This window comes from Hemibagrus wyckioides, linkage group LG03 (assembly GCF_019097595.1).
Source record: "Hemibagrus wyckioides isolate EC202008001 linkage group LG03, SWU_Hwy_1.0, whole genome shotgun sequence".
In the NCBI taxonomy this organism is placed as follows: Eukaryota; Metazoa; Chordata; class Actinopteri; order Siluriformes; family Bagridae; genus Hemibagrus; species Hemibagrus wyckioides.
This window is the reverse complement of record NC_080712.1, coordinates 19,392,819-19,407,034: the sequence shown is the minus strand read 5'-3', so window position 1 is coordinate 19,407,034 and position 14,216 is coordinate 19,392,819. Positions and strand designations below refer to the sequence as shown.

Here is a 14,216-nt window from a genome sequence, read left to right as displayed (position 1 = left end):
GAAGCCAAGCACTGATGTTGGGCAATAATGCCTAGTATGTAGCTGGCATACTAGTTCAACCCAAAGGTGTTCAAATTGTAGAGGTCAGGGCTCTGTACAGGCTACTTGAGTTCTTCTACTTCAGCTTTGGCAACCCATGTCTTCAAGGACCTCACTTGGGGAACAGGGGCATTGTCATGCTGGAACAGATTTGGGCATCTTATTTCCAGTGAAGGGAAATTTTAATGCTACAGCATACAAAGGCATCCCATACAAAACTGCCACTTTGTGGCAATATTGTGGGGAAGATCTACATATTATTGGTCATTTCATGTATATGTATTCAGGACTACAGTACAGAATTCCTCTATTAAACCTATGCTTCGTTTTTGGAGATATCTAGCTTTCTGCTGACCTCTTGTGGTTTAACATTGTATTATGCAAATGGATAGCAATCATAGCAATAGTTAATGTCACTGAATTTCTTCAGGTCATTTGCTGCAAGTGAGTCTTCCATTTCAAGGGGAAGAAGCTGAAACCCAAAATGTGCTTAAATGTTAACTGTAAGTGCTGAGTGCTAGAATTGTTTTAAATTGTACTCTGTATTCATCTTTTTTTGTAGTTTCAGCAATTCCAAACATTTCTATTATCAGGATGGTTATTGGAAACAAATAAGGTAACTGTTTTTATTTTATTGTTCGTACTCAACCTGACAGTGCTCCAGAATGCGTTTAAAAAGAAAATAGAAAATGTCTCCACCTAATGGTCAGCAGGTGTCACTGCAGCTCAATGTCACATTATCTGATTTGCTTTTGATGTATAGAGAAAGCAGACCACCACCACCACCCTATTTGTCAAAGTAAAGCAAAACAAAAATACGTATATAACCTCTAACAACAAGTATTTGTTAACACAGGTACTGTCTGCATAACTTATGGAAGTCCAAGGGCCCCATGAATATGTACATTAGATATAATCCCTGTTCAAAAGTTTGCAAACCTTTCATTATTAATATTGTGTATTTCCCCATTTAGCATCAATGATAGCATGCAGTCTTTTGTAATAACTGTGCATGAGGTACGTAATTCTCTCAGGTGGTAAAGCTCCCCATTCTTCTTGGCAAAATGCCTCCAGTTCCTGTAAATGTTTTGGTTGTCTTGCACAAACTGCATGTTTGAGATCTCCCCAAAGTGGCTCAATGATAATGCAGTCAGGAGACTGTGATGACCACTCCAGAACCTTCACCTTATTTTGCTGTAGCCATTGGAGGGTCAACGTGGCCTTGTGCTTTGGATCATTGTCATGTTGGAACATCCAAGAGCGTCCCATGTGCAGCTTTCGTGCTGTAGAATGCAAATTGTCTGCCAGTATTTTCTGATAACGTGCTGCATTCATCTTGCCATCAGTTTTGACTAACTTCCCTGTACCACTGGAGCTCACACAGCCCCAAAACATAAGAGATCCACCACCATGCTTTTTCAGTGGGGATGGTGTACTTTTTACCATAGGCCTTGTTGACTCCTCTCCAAACATAGCATTTATGGTTGCGACTATAAAGTTAAGTTTATTACTCTAAATTACTCTGCTCCAGAAGCTGTGAGGCTTGTCTAGCATAATGAAAGTGGGCCTTTTTGTGGCATGGATGCAGTAACAGCTTTCTCCTGGCAACTCAACCATGCAGGTCATTTGTGTTCAGGTACCTCCTTATTGTGCTCCTTGAAACAACACCACTTTTTTCCAGAGCAGCCTGTATTTCTCTCAAAGTTGTTTGTGGGTTTTTCTTTGCATCCCAAACAATTCTTTTGGCAGTAATGGGTGAAATCTTTCTTGGTCTACCTGACCGTGGCTTCAACACAGTCAACAGAACCTATCAACAGATAGTATCAACGGAACCTCTTATTTTCCACCTCTTTACCAGAGTATGTACAGTACTGACTGGCATTTTCAAGTATTGACATATCTTTTTATATCCTTATCCTGCTTTATAAAGTTCAACTACCTTATTACACAGGTCCATTGGCAGTTCTTTTGTCTTCCCCATGGTGCAGTATCCAGCCAAGTCAGGGCCTCACCTCCTGAGCTAGGAAATTCACTGACTATTTATACACAGACTCTAATTACAATAAGTCAGAGGTGTGGAAACTTCCCTTTAATAGCCATTTAAACCTCTGGTTGTCATCCTGTGTGGTTATAATGTGGCCAAACATTCAAGGATATGTAAATTTTTGATCAGGGTTGTTTGGGTGATTTCAGTTATCATTAGGTTTTAAAAAGGAGTCAAACAACTATGTGATAATTAATGACTTCACCTGACCACTATCCTTAAATAAGAAAAATGGCAAATAAATGGCCATGCTTAACAATGTATTTTATGATATGAAAACTTTTGAGCACAACTGTAAATAGCACTAAATGGCTGCGATTTGTTACTGAATTGATTACTTTCAGTACTGTCAATTGGGAGGTCCTAAAATAACTCAATTCACCCCTTAATTAATTTATATCACTGGTTTGTGTTTGATTCATTTAGACCTGGTTTGGAACGCTGGCTATCTGTCTGATAGGAATGAACAGATTGATACTGAAGTATCCATACTTTCAATCCTGAAGGTTTTCCTTTAAGTCCTATAATTAACAAGAACACAAAGTAAGAATTAACCACTTTAATATCCAGGTTTGCAAATTTTCACTTTTGATAACGCAAGGTTAACTTTATGCAAAGATTTGGCCAAACACGTTGAATGACGTCATCACAACGCGCGTTCAGCTAAATCCCTCTTCGATTCACGTGCGTCGAACATGGGTACAGCTATCATAGAAAGTATTTACATGTGTTCATATGCAGTGGTTTAACAGAATACATTTTTTTCGCAATAATACACAAAAGGTTGCAGTATAAATTAAAAAAAATTCAAGCTTTATTGCTGCAACCATTACAAAAAAAAAACTTTTGGAGTGTCATTGTCATTGTAACTGAGTACTTGTTGTTGGAGCGGTAAATAAATAAATAAACAAACAAATAAATATATAAATAAAGTAAGTAAGTAAGCCTGTCGTACCGCCCATCCTTTACACTCTGTACCCTCGCCAAACTCTTTCGCGGGAAATGTCAAGTAAGCAAGTCGCATTCATTAAAGAAAGGGGGGGTGCTGTAAAAGGCAGGATATTTGACACAATCATTTTCAAAGTACATGTGCGTTCTTTATATTACAGAATAGTTAAAAGAAGTATTTTTTTTACATTTCAAAGCATGCAATTGTAATAGGTGTTTATGGAAAGAGCAATTGGTACCATAAACGGTGCACCAGATCCACCCGACCTGAATGTGACATTGGTTGCGTCCACATTGGCGCGAAACTGCCCGGTCCCTAGTGTCTCGGGTTACACAGCTGCACGCTGTCTAAGTGTTCGGGTTAATGTGAGTGCTGTCTGAGTTAGCTAGCTAACCTGGTCTTTATCTTTTACTAGCAACATTTTTTTTATTAGAATTTACTCAACTTAGCATTTATTTTAGATTTGGGAGTGTATTCAAAATTTTTTATTGCCTCTTTCTAAGGGTTAAAAATAACCAAGCGACAAAAGGGTTGTTTTTTTCGCCCCAGAAGTTTATAAATCTTTGTGCAATATTGAGAAAAACATAAACGAATCTAAAACCCCGTGTGTTTGAGTACTGAGGCAGTTGACACGAGCAGAGCTGTATTTCCTTTGGACACAGCAGCTGAAATGAGTGTGTAAGTATCACTGAGCAAGCTTAAAGCTATTATACAGCTCATTCATTACAACTTACTTTTTCTAAGGCGAAATTCGACGTTTAAGATTTACAGAATGTTGGTAAACAAACAAAAAAAACAGTCTAAAGGTTGTTTATTTGCTATTAGGACCGTTAAAGAAGAGGCACGTAGTGTGTCTCCCCTTTGTCCCAAACACAATGAATGTGAAGAGCCAGAAGGAGCTGCAATGGAGGTTTCTACTGCAGGTATGGGGCTGGACTTTAGTTTGCTTTGCTCTTGAGGGAGACTTATTACTTTTGCATTGATCCCAGCACGTTAAATGTGTATAGGAGTGTGTTTAAGCGCGTTTAGATGCGAGTTAATGCATGCATGCACTTGCAGTACAAGGTCAACTTGAGGAGGTGGTCATAACCAAGGAAATGGCAGAGATGGAAAAGAATTTGCAAGAAGAAGGGGAAAGAAAGGAGAGAGAGATGATGGAAAAGGTACCTTTTGAGCATGAACCGTATTGTACACCTCATTATTATTTATAATTCATACTCACTGAACTTTCTTCGTGAACTTGTAACAGTGTAATTATGTTTGAATTTATTTAGGCCTGCTTTGTATCTCTTTATTTAGTGTGTGTGTGTGTGTGTGGTTTGCAGGCAAGACAATCATGGGAAAAAGACCCGCAAGAAATGCGTTTTAAGAGGCTGCAGCACCTTCTGGAGAAAAGCAACATATACTCCAAATTTCTCCTCACTAAAATGGAGCAGCAGCAACAAGAGGTGTGTTTTCGTGTTGCCTTGAGGGGGGAAATGCCATGAAATAAAATACTTGCTGCTTCCTTTTGTCCTCAAAACCTCAAGGCATTCTTATGGATTAAAGTTAACACTAAGAAACCTGAGCATGGGTATATAAGAAGACGGATGTAATGAGGAAAGCTAAAGGAAGAGGTTAATTATTTAAAGTTAAAATGATTTAAAAGAGGATTTTTTTTTTTCATCCCATCTTCAGATATTTAATGCACACTTTTTTCATAAAGTAATAAATGTTTAGAACAGTCATTGTTTTGAAATTTGGAAATAAATACAACAATTTATCAACACAGGAAAAAATAAGGAAGGAGAGACTGGAAAAGAAAACAGCAGGGAAGAAGGTAAGTGTTGGATAAATCATTGCTATGGAAATGACAAATATAGATATAATGCTTTATAGTTTTAAATATCATTGTCTACTGGTGTATGTGAATGCACATAGTACTGCTACCCAACTAATAAATTATTCCTCAATTCCACAGGCCAGTGGCAAGAAGACAGAAAAAGGTAATAAAAAAAAAAAGGCTTGTTTGTCCAATGAATGAGTCAATTAAGTACGTGGTTTAATTTTAATTTAAAAATACATGTAACATATCTGCATGAGGATTTGACCTTTAGTACATGTTTAAGAATTTGTACTTTTAAGAAGATGGAATGAAAATCTAACAAGGCAAACTTTTGATGTTTAATCTCTTCTTCTTTTAAGTGGAGAGGAAGAAGAGAGAAAGGGAAGAAGATTATAAAATTGCTGATGTTATATCTAAGGAGGTGAAGTACATATTTTTTGAGATTCATTCTGAATGTTTTTTTATGAAGGAGTTGTGGCGTGACCATTGACTGAAATGTTTCTTCGAATAATTTCTCTTTTGTAGGAAATTTTGTCAAAAGCCAAAAAACGGAAAATGGATGAGGTAAATTTATTTATTTTTATTTATCGAGGAACTTCAGTTTAAAACCAAGTAAAATTATGGGCAAGCTTTCACAAACGTAGATATTTATTAAACTTATTTTAAAGATAATTTGACATTTGAAACCCGTTTATCTCAGGTACCTTATTTTTAGTGTCCCTATTGTGTTTTCTGTAGGAGACTCAAAACCAGAAGAAACTTGAGGCAGAGGATATAGAAAAACTAAGTGACTCCAACTCTGATATAAAAGGCCGACTGTCTGAGGTTGTGCGGGAAAATGCCAAGGAGATGCTGGACCCAGAAAGAAAAGTGAACGGGCAGCCTGTGCCTGCGCAGCAACCCAAACTATTCACGGGTGGTGTGATGAGGTGGTACCAGGTGGAGGGCATTGAATGGCTGAGGGTAAGCAAGCGACAGTATAGAGAAATTATCAAAACAAAATGGCAATTCTAATGCAAGTAATGCATTTAGGGATGCACTCAGATATTAGATAGTTTAAAATTATGAAAAAGCTTTGTGTGGTAATCATTTAAAATAGAAAGCAGTACTTTTGCAGTGAGCAGGTTAAAGTCTTGAGAGCAGCCAGCCATTATTGTCATGAAGGAAGTCTGATATAAAGGACATGAGAGAATACATTTGAAATGTTCTGTTTAACACAATTTAATGGTTTGCACTAAAATGTATGGAAAGTAGCTTTTAGTAAATATATAACGTGCAGATATATATGTACTGCTGGATTATACACATGCATTAACACTCTAGGTTCATCTAATGAGAATTTTAACACTTGTCAAACTGCGCACAGCTACAGTGTGAACTTACGGAACCCCCTCAACACCACTTATTGTCGATCTGTATTACTTCTATCATACCCCGAGAGGTATACTGCCATCAGCAGGTAGAAAGTTTAATTGCAGTGGAAAAAAAGTGGAAGTAAAAATCTACTTGCATTAAAGACCCCTTTTCCTATCTTTTTGCAAGTTTAGTATTTAACATTTAACTCTTACAGGTATTCAAATATTAAATGAGGCAGAAGGCACATTCCTAGTCCAAATACATCATTCTGCACAGGCCATGCGAAATTGTGATGGTGAATGCATTTGCAGAAAACTACCAACACATACACTTGTTGTTTGTTATGTAGATGCTGTGGGAGAATGGAATAAATGGTATCCTGGCTGATGAGATGGGATTAGGAAAGACCATACAATGCATTGCTCATATTGCAATGATGATTGAGAAGAAAGTGCTGGGACCATTCTTGGTTGTTGCACCTCTGTCCACTCTGCCCAACTGGATTAGTGAGTTCAAGCGCTTCACTCCAGAGGTGAGGCTATATGGGGATTAACATGGGTACTGTAATGGCATTTGTATTTGCAACTTGAAAAACTAGAAAATTTTGCAAATTGTCAAAGCTATCAGGTACTCTGGATTTTATCTTTCAAGCGAGATTGTCAGTACAACATTACCACCAGAAAAATGTAGTCATAACTTTACATAAAAAAATTGGCTTTCAAAAACAATGCTACATTTTGGTAATGTTTTGCAGTTTACATCCTGTAATTATGGTGAATTTTCATGTTCTCCTTTTCTTAGGTGTCTATAATGCTTTACCATGGCTCACAGAAAGAGAGGATGGACCTCGTCAAGAAAATCCGAAAGCCTCAGGGCTCCCTACATATGTGCCCTGTTGTTGTGACTTCATTTGAAATTGCCATGATTGACAGGAAGTATCTTCAGGTTAGAAATGATTCCTGCACACCAGTTAATGCTATTATGTACAATAATTATGACTGGGTAGTTTTTAAAAGGGAGGGTAAAGGGAGTATTTTTTTTTTTTTTGGTTTGTTTATGAAAATAGCAGTACTGCAGTTTTATGTTAATGACTTGAATGTTTGAGTAATTGTGTTGAGTCTTTGAGAGAATTCATTTTGATATTTTCCAAATTCTGTCTCTAGCGTTTCCACTGGAAATACCTGATTGTGGATGAGGGTCACAGGATAAAGAACTTGAACTGTCGTTTAGTGCAAGAGCTGAAAATGCTTCCAACTGACAACAAACTGCTGCTCACAGGAACCCCTTTGCAGAACAATCTGTCTGAGCTGTGGTCTCTCCTTAACTTCCTTCTCCCTGATGTCTTTGATGACTTGAAGAGGTATTCATAAACGTAGACGAATATTATGAATTTTGTTCATTCTTTTTTGGGTCAGTTTTGTGGTAATAGTTTTTTTTTTTTTTTTATGTTTTGACATCTTCAGTTTTGAGTCATGGTTTGACATAAGCACCATAACCTCGGATGTTGAGAGTCTTGTAAATAATGAACGAGAACAAAACATCTTGAATATGCTTCACCAGGTAAGAACTGAACACTCTTAAGTGCTGAACATTTTCAGCTTATTTGCTGCAATACCCATGGATGTTGCACTTATAAACCCTATGTAATTTGTGTTCGTTGCACTGATTATGTTGCACAGATTCTCACACCCTTTCTACTGAGACGACTGAAGACAGATGTGACATTGGAGGTTCCCCCAAAGAAAGAGATTGTGGTATATGCTCCAATGACTGCTAAGCAGGATGTCTTTTACAGGGCTATTGTTGACAAAAGCATTGCAAAGGTGCTTGGTCAGGAAAAGGTAAGAAGTGATCATTTATTTGTGTTGTATTTCATACCACTTCGCATATTGTATATAAATCAGTTATTTTGTGCTTACTTCAAGCATTATTTAATTATTAATCATTTATTTTTAAACCAAGGGAGAGCCTGAACCAGTACAGAGGACATCTACTGGGCGTCTTAAACGCAAGTCTCGGAAGGTGGTGGACTATTCTGAAAACAATTACTCTCCAAATGACCTAGAAAAATACATCGAAAAGGTTCAGAAGGAGATGGAAAGTCAAGAGTCAGTGTCTCGGTTGAGTTTTCAATATAATATTTTTAATAACATCAAATCCAAAGACATGGATTTTAAAATATTTTTTCTTTTCGCAGTTTTGCTCCTCTGGTAGACATTCAGGTGCCTGTTGATGCACAGGTCAATCTGAAACTACAGAACATACTAATGCTCTTGAAGCGATGCTGCAATCATCCTTATCTCATCGAATATCCTCTTATTCCTGGAACTCAGGAGTTTAAAGTAATTCGATTTTTAAAATTTATAACTCTTATGTTAATACATTTGTCTTGTATGACTGGCATGGGGAGCATAAGTATTCTTAATTTATTCAATTCTGTGTTTCTCCTACAGATTGATGAGCAGTTAGTGGAGACATCAGGGAAGTTCTTAATTCTTGACCGAATGTTGCCAGAACTGAAAAAAAGAGGACATAAGGTGAAGGTCTTTGTGGCTCTTTTAAACCATTTTTATGTTTTTGTTTTTTTTAGTATGTACATCAACATTCAATTTGAAATGTATTTATATTCTCCTGATGGTTTGCACAGGTCCTAATGTTCAGCCAGATGACTTCTATTTTGGACCTCCTGATGGACTACTGTTACCTCCGGGGATATGAGTACAGCCGACTAGATGGGAGCATGAAATATAGTGATCGAGAAGAAAATGTATGCAGCATGTATCTGATTCATTTATTTGACACTATATGCATGACTCCTGCAACAAGTGTTTTAGCTGCTTGGGTACAGTTTTTATCTACTCTGTGCAGATGAGAAAGTTCTCTTCAGATCCAGACGTGTTCCTCTTCCTCCTCAGCACACGAGCTGGTGGCCTTGGGATCAACCTTACAGCTGCAGATACAGTCATCATATTTGACAGTGACTGGGTATGTGTTTGACCACAATCCACATGTTTTGTACATCTGTAAAATGAAATGTGAAATGTCAATGTAAGTGTATGTGTTTCAGTATGTTTATTTTGACTTTTCTTTTGAAGAACCCTCAAGCTGACTTGCAGGCCCAGGATCGGTGTCACCGTATTGGACAAACCAAGCCTGTGGTGGTGTACCGTCTCATCACGGTAAACACTATTGATGAGAAGATCCTAGAAAGGGCATCTGCTAAGAGGAAACTAGAGAAGATGGTGATCCACAGAAGTAAGTCATGTAACACAGGACCGCATAAAGAATTTTTTAAAGGATGTTATTAACAGCACATTTTGTCCAGGAGATGGTGCTAAATAGTGCTTAAAATGAACTTGTTACTTGAGACTGCTGTAATGTAAGAACAATTAAAAAGATGGCTGGGGCAAGGAATTGTAATTTGGCATCAATTCTTCTAATCACCAAAATACATCCCCTGGTTTATTAGCAACTGAAATAATTATTTTCATTGTTATTTACATCATTGTTGTCATAAGTGTTTCATTTGAGATTCAAAACTTACCACACCACTGCCTTGGTAATATATCCATAACATTGTTAGGCCAAGCAGATATGAGCAAAAGGTATTTACAGAAACAATTTTACATGGTTATTCTATATATAAATATATAAAGCCCCCCTTTTCCCCCCTCAGTGCATTATACTTATACTAATGAACAGCATCAGCTCCAATCTGTTCCCATTTAAGCAATAAAATTAGATCATTTGAATAAGCTAATAAAATTGTTGGGGTTGATGCTGAAGAATCCACTATCAGTCTTATTTTAGGATGGCACGCATTCAGGTTTTTTCTCCTAAACTTTCTTTATTTTCTCCCCCAGAGAAGTTTAAAGGGGGGAAAGCTGATTTAAAGCAGTCCAAGAGCTGTGTGGATATGACTGAACTGATGGACCTGCTGAAGTCCAACGATTATCAAAGGTATTGTATTCGGGCTCATGTAACATACATTAAGTATCTGTGTAAATGTTTACAGTTTATGTTAAATTTTTCAATATTTGAGTATTACCTGTCACATGAGAGCAGAATACCAGAATGATTTAACACTAAAAAATAATGAATATGGTTTCTAATAAAACCTAACCACTGTCTTCACAGAATATTGGCTATAAAAAAAATGCGTACCCTTGGAGGCACTGCCTATCGACTTGAATACAAAAGTCACGAGAGATCCTGTTGATGTGGAAAAACTATAATTATTTGTCATTAAATGTAGCACAAAATGGCAGCTTTACCAATACAAATTTGGTTATTTGAAGCAAACTTCTATCTTTGTCATTATGGCAATAGTGAAATTGTTTGTCTAATGAGCAATGTGTCTGTGTTGCAGGGCAGTGAAGAGCACTAAAGGCAAGGTCATCAGTGACAAGGATCTGGAGATTTTGCTTGATCGTAGTGACTTATTGGGTAAGACATTCAAAGCTTGTTTATTGTAATCCTTGTCTACTTGTTTTTGTGGTTTCCAATTCTAGAGGATTTTTATATTAATCAACTTGTACGTGAACCATGTTTCAGATCAAGCCAAAAAGAGTGTTCAGCAGGAGAAGGATGGAGTGTTCAGGGTGGTCGAGACTAAAGAAGAGAACGCAGAGATTTGTCTGTCATAAATTCCAGATGAGCAAGCACATGCAAGAAAGTAGATGGCACTAGTCAAGCAAACTGTGGTCTCAAATCTGCTGTTTATATAAGCTGTATAATCTTTTGCTACAGTTATTTCTAGTTCTATTTCTGTTTTTACATTGCTACTGTAACATGCTGCCATATAATAGTGATTTTGAACAAATGTCTACAATTTCAGAAGACTGACAGTTTTGCCCAGATTTAGATTAAACCACTGCTACCATGATGTTCATCTCCATAGAATGCAGTTTAATTTGCTATAATTTTGGAAGATTTCAAAGGAGATTTGTACTTAATGCACCTTAATTCCTTTTGGTTGTCTTTAGTTTAAAGTCAGTTCTTATGCAACAGTCATCTGTCATCTTTTGCATTTCAGTATTTCCGTAGAAGTGTTGTCTTAAAAGCACTTTGAAGTTTCAAGTACTGCCTAACAAGGATCACTGATTTATTTTTTTTTTCATGTCTACAAAATATAATAAATATAGTTTTGTACAACAAAGCCATTTGGTTCAAGAAGTCCTTGTGACAAGATGCTGAGAAACTGAATTGCTAAGAAAACATTACACAGGACAGAGATTCTAAAGAGAGTCAAAATGTCTTAATAATAATTTATTATTATTATTAGTAGTAGTAGTAGTAGTAGTATTCCAGAACTTAATTTCTATGGTGAAAAAAAAATATTGCCTAATTTTCTTTTTCAGCATTACTTCTTAAATGCCTCCTTATAAAGCAGTTCCCTCTACTGGTATTTTTCCTTATGAAAGGTAGAAATGAGCAGAATAAATTCCTATTGTGTTTATGAAACATTGAGAGTATATACACTCACTGGACACTTTATTAGGAACATTATGGTAATATTAATTTACAGTTGAGGGCAAATGCACATCCTTATGGTATTTTCATCAGTGTTTCAAAAGTGTTCCTTCATTTTCAGTGTTAACAATAATGGTAAAATTTAAATGGTCCAATTTATAGCAACCTTGAATGTCTCTTTTGGAGCCATGTTATTTCTGCTGGGTGTTTTCTTCTTCCTCCAGTTTCTGCCTTATATGCTCTATCACTGGGGGGAAAAAAGCAAACCAGTTTGAATTTACTATGGTGCTCTGCTAATATGAACCGACCTAAAAATTTGAAATTTTCTAAATGATTCACTTTTTGTCATACTTACTATCCATATTTGATGTAATGTGGCTAACTGAGTTATTCGTCTTAGCTGTTCTGATTTGATGATTGGATGATATGTCTGTGATGCACATGGGTGCATCTGTCTGTTCCAGCTGTTCAAGTCTCTGTGTGATACGATCACTGAGACGAAAGTAATCCTTTCTCAAGTCTCCCATTTCTTCAAGAAGCAGCTTTCTCTCATGCTCCAGCAGACTCACAGTCTCTCTCATTCTCTCCTCCTCTCTTTTGCTCTCAGTCTCAGACTTTGCCTTTTCTTTCTGCAGGCACTGCAGCTCTCCTTGAATTGCATGCTTGTCCTTTTTCAGTTTGGAGACAACTTCACTTAAAGCCTCACACTCTTTTCTCTTCGCTTCTAACAGCTCCATACAGGACTCGAGTTGCTCCTGTAGCTGAAGTGTCTTCACTTCGTATGTGTCATGAATCAGTTTTAATTCTTTTTTCATTGTTTCCAGCCGTTCCTCAGCAGTTTCTCTTTGCATTTTACAGTCACCAAATTCTTCCTGCAATTGTTTAACCAGCTTTTGAGATTCCTGTACACTTTTTTCAGCTTGTTTCTTTTCTAGCTCTTTTGAATGAAGTGCTTGAGTGAGCCTCTGGTTCTCTTCCTGAGTATTACTTAACTGATTTTTAAGCTTCGCATAATCAGCTCTCATAGATGATCTCTCATATTCAAGTTTCTGTATAGTCCTAACAAGTTTATTGTGTTGCTCCTCCATTGTGTTCATGTTCTTCCTGAATTCAGAGTATTCTTGTTTGGCTGTGTCCTTTTGTTCCTCCAGAAGAGCCTGATTCATTAATAACTCTTCTGTCATCTGTTGGGTCTTCTTTAATGCTTTTTGACAATTCTTTCTCTCTGTACGTTCCTCTGTCAGGTGTTTTTTAATGTTGTCAGCACGTCTTTTAAGCCGCTCATATTTCTCCAGAATTGCCCTGAGCTGCCTGATAAAGTGTTCATTTTTCCTCTTGGCCATGGAAAGTTGCTCTTGCACGTCCTCAAAGACATGGTTAAATTTCTTTGTCATCTCAAAATTCTTCTGTTCTTCATATTTCAGCCGTTCTGTCATGAATTGGGCCTCCACTTCTCTCAGCTTTGAAACTTCGGTCAGTTCATGCTGTTTTAGCACGAGTAAACGAACAATCTGTTGATTTTCTCCATCTTTTTGTTGCAACTTTTCTTTCAAAACACCAAAAAATTCAGGCTGTGTCCCTTTCAAGTTGCATCCCTTTTCACACGAAGAAATGGACACTGCAGTTTTTACATCTGAATGACCAGAGCAACTGTTCGGTGGATGGGAGTTCCTTCTGGCATTAAGGTCCTCCAGTTTTCCTCCAGAACTTGAGTTTTCCAGTTCTACATCATTTCCATGTGGTGACATTGCTGTCAGGGCCTTAAGCCCTAAGGTGTACATCTCAATATCATCATCTCTCAGTTCTGTTCTGGATAAAATATCTTGCATCAATTCCAATGTCTGCTTATCCAACCCATGATACATATTCCTGTGCTTTTTGAGAAAAGCCCAAGATTCTTTCTTATACTTAGCAGAAAAATTACTAATAATATCATACTTTGAGTATGGAAAATCTTGACCCCTATCTTTTGCTCTTAAAAGTCCATGGTGAATTTTTAGCAAGCCTTCAGAAAGCATTCCATCAAAGTCCATGTTACTTTGAAGAGTGTCACTGTATGAGGAATCGGTTGTTTTAGAACTTGCCGCCATAGTTTCAGGTACATTCGAAAATCCTTTCAAACATAAGTGGAGTAATTGTTAAAAGTTTTCATTTCACTACAAAATTTAGTTTGTACTTCAGTTTAATTTACTTTATATATACACACACACTATAAAATGCTTCTTGGAGAAAACCATGCCTACAAGATATTCAAGAATCAACATCAATCCAGTGCTATCAAAACATTGTGTTAATGCAAATTTTTCTTAACGGCATTTTTCTTTCCAGACCTTACCTTTATCAGCCTTGCAGCTGCTCCTGCTGCCTAAACCAGAGTGTGAAAACAGGCTATGGAGACACTTGATCCCTACTGTTCAAACTGTTTAAATTGTCAGTCACCATAGAAACATGAAACATGGCCATAGCTGTGCAATAAAAGAAGCATAAAAGGATTATTGTGCATTCACCAACCGCCTTCTAGTCGCTCCTTA

The 14,216-nt window shown here is 37.0% G+C and overlaps 2 protein-coding genes across 3 annotated transcripts; one reads left to right on the top strand and one right to left on the bottom strand.

Annotated features, from left to right (window-relative positions):
* Nucleotides 1-3,656: 3,656 nt before the first annotated feature.
* Nucleotides 3,657-11,353, top strand: hells (helicase, lymphoid specific). The gene is made up of 23 exons (XM_058385805.1): nucleotides 3,657-3,710; nucleotides 3,858-3,955; nucleotides 4,092-4,195; nucleotides 4,358-4,480; nucleotides 4,804-4,851; nucleotides 4,993-5,017; nucleotides 5,217-5,278; nucleotides 5,383-5,421; nucleotides 5,596-5,820; nucleotides 6,563-6,745; nucleotides 7,015-7,158; nucleotides 7,377-7,573; nucleotides 7,677-7,773; nucleotides 7,893-8,054; nucleotides 8,176-8,321; nucleotides 8,411-8,555; nucleotides 8,667-8,750; nucleotides 8,861-8,980; nucleotides 9,082-9,198; nucleotides 9,309-9,468; nucleotides 10,077-10,173; nucleotides 10,583-10,659; nucleotides 10,768-11,353. The coding sequence occupies exons 1-23, from the start codon at nucleotides 3,703-3,705 to the stop codon at nucleotides 10,857-10,859; spliced, it is 2,553 nt and encodes an 850-aa protein (XP_058241788.1). The 5' UTR covers nucleotides 3,657-3,702; the 3' UTR covers nucleotides 10,860-11,353.
* Nucleotides 11,354-11,516: 163 nt separating this feature from the next.
* Nucleotides 11,517-14,212, bottom strand: si:ch211-250c4.5 (coiled-coil domain-containing protein 110). 2 transcript variants are annotated; one of them, XM_058385808.1, is made up of 3 exons: nucleotides 14,021-14,212; nucleotides 12,041-13,798; nucleotides 11,517-11,932 (listed from the first exon to the last, which is right to left on the bottom strand). In XM_058385808.1, the coding sequence occupies exons 2-3, from the start codon at nucleotides 13,773-13,775 to the stop codon at nucleotides 11,877-11,879; spliced, it is 1,791 nt and encodes a 596-aa protein (XP_058241791.1). In that variant the 5' UTR covers nucleotides 13,776-13,798; nucleotides 14,021-14,212; the 3' UTR covers nucleotides 11,517-11,876. The 2 variants fall into 2 exon arrangements, with proteins under 2 accessions (XP_058241791.1, XP_058241792.1); XM_058385809.1 differs by lacking the exon at nucleotides 14,021-14,212 and having other exon boundaries at nucleotides 12,041-14,007.
* Between the last annotated feature and the right edge of the window lie 4 nt (nucleotides 14,213-14,216).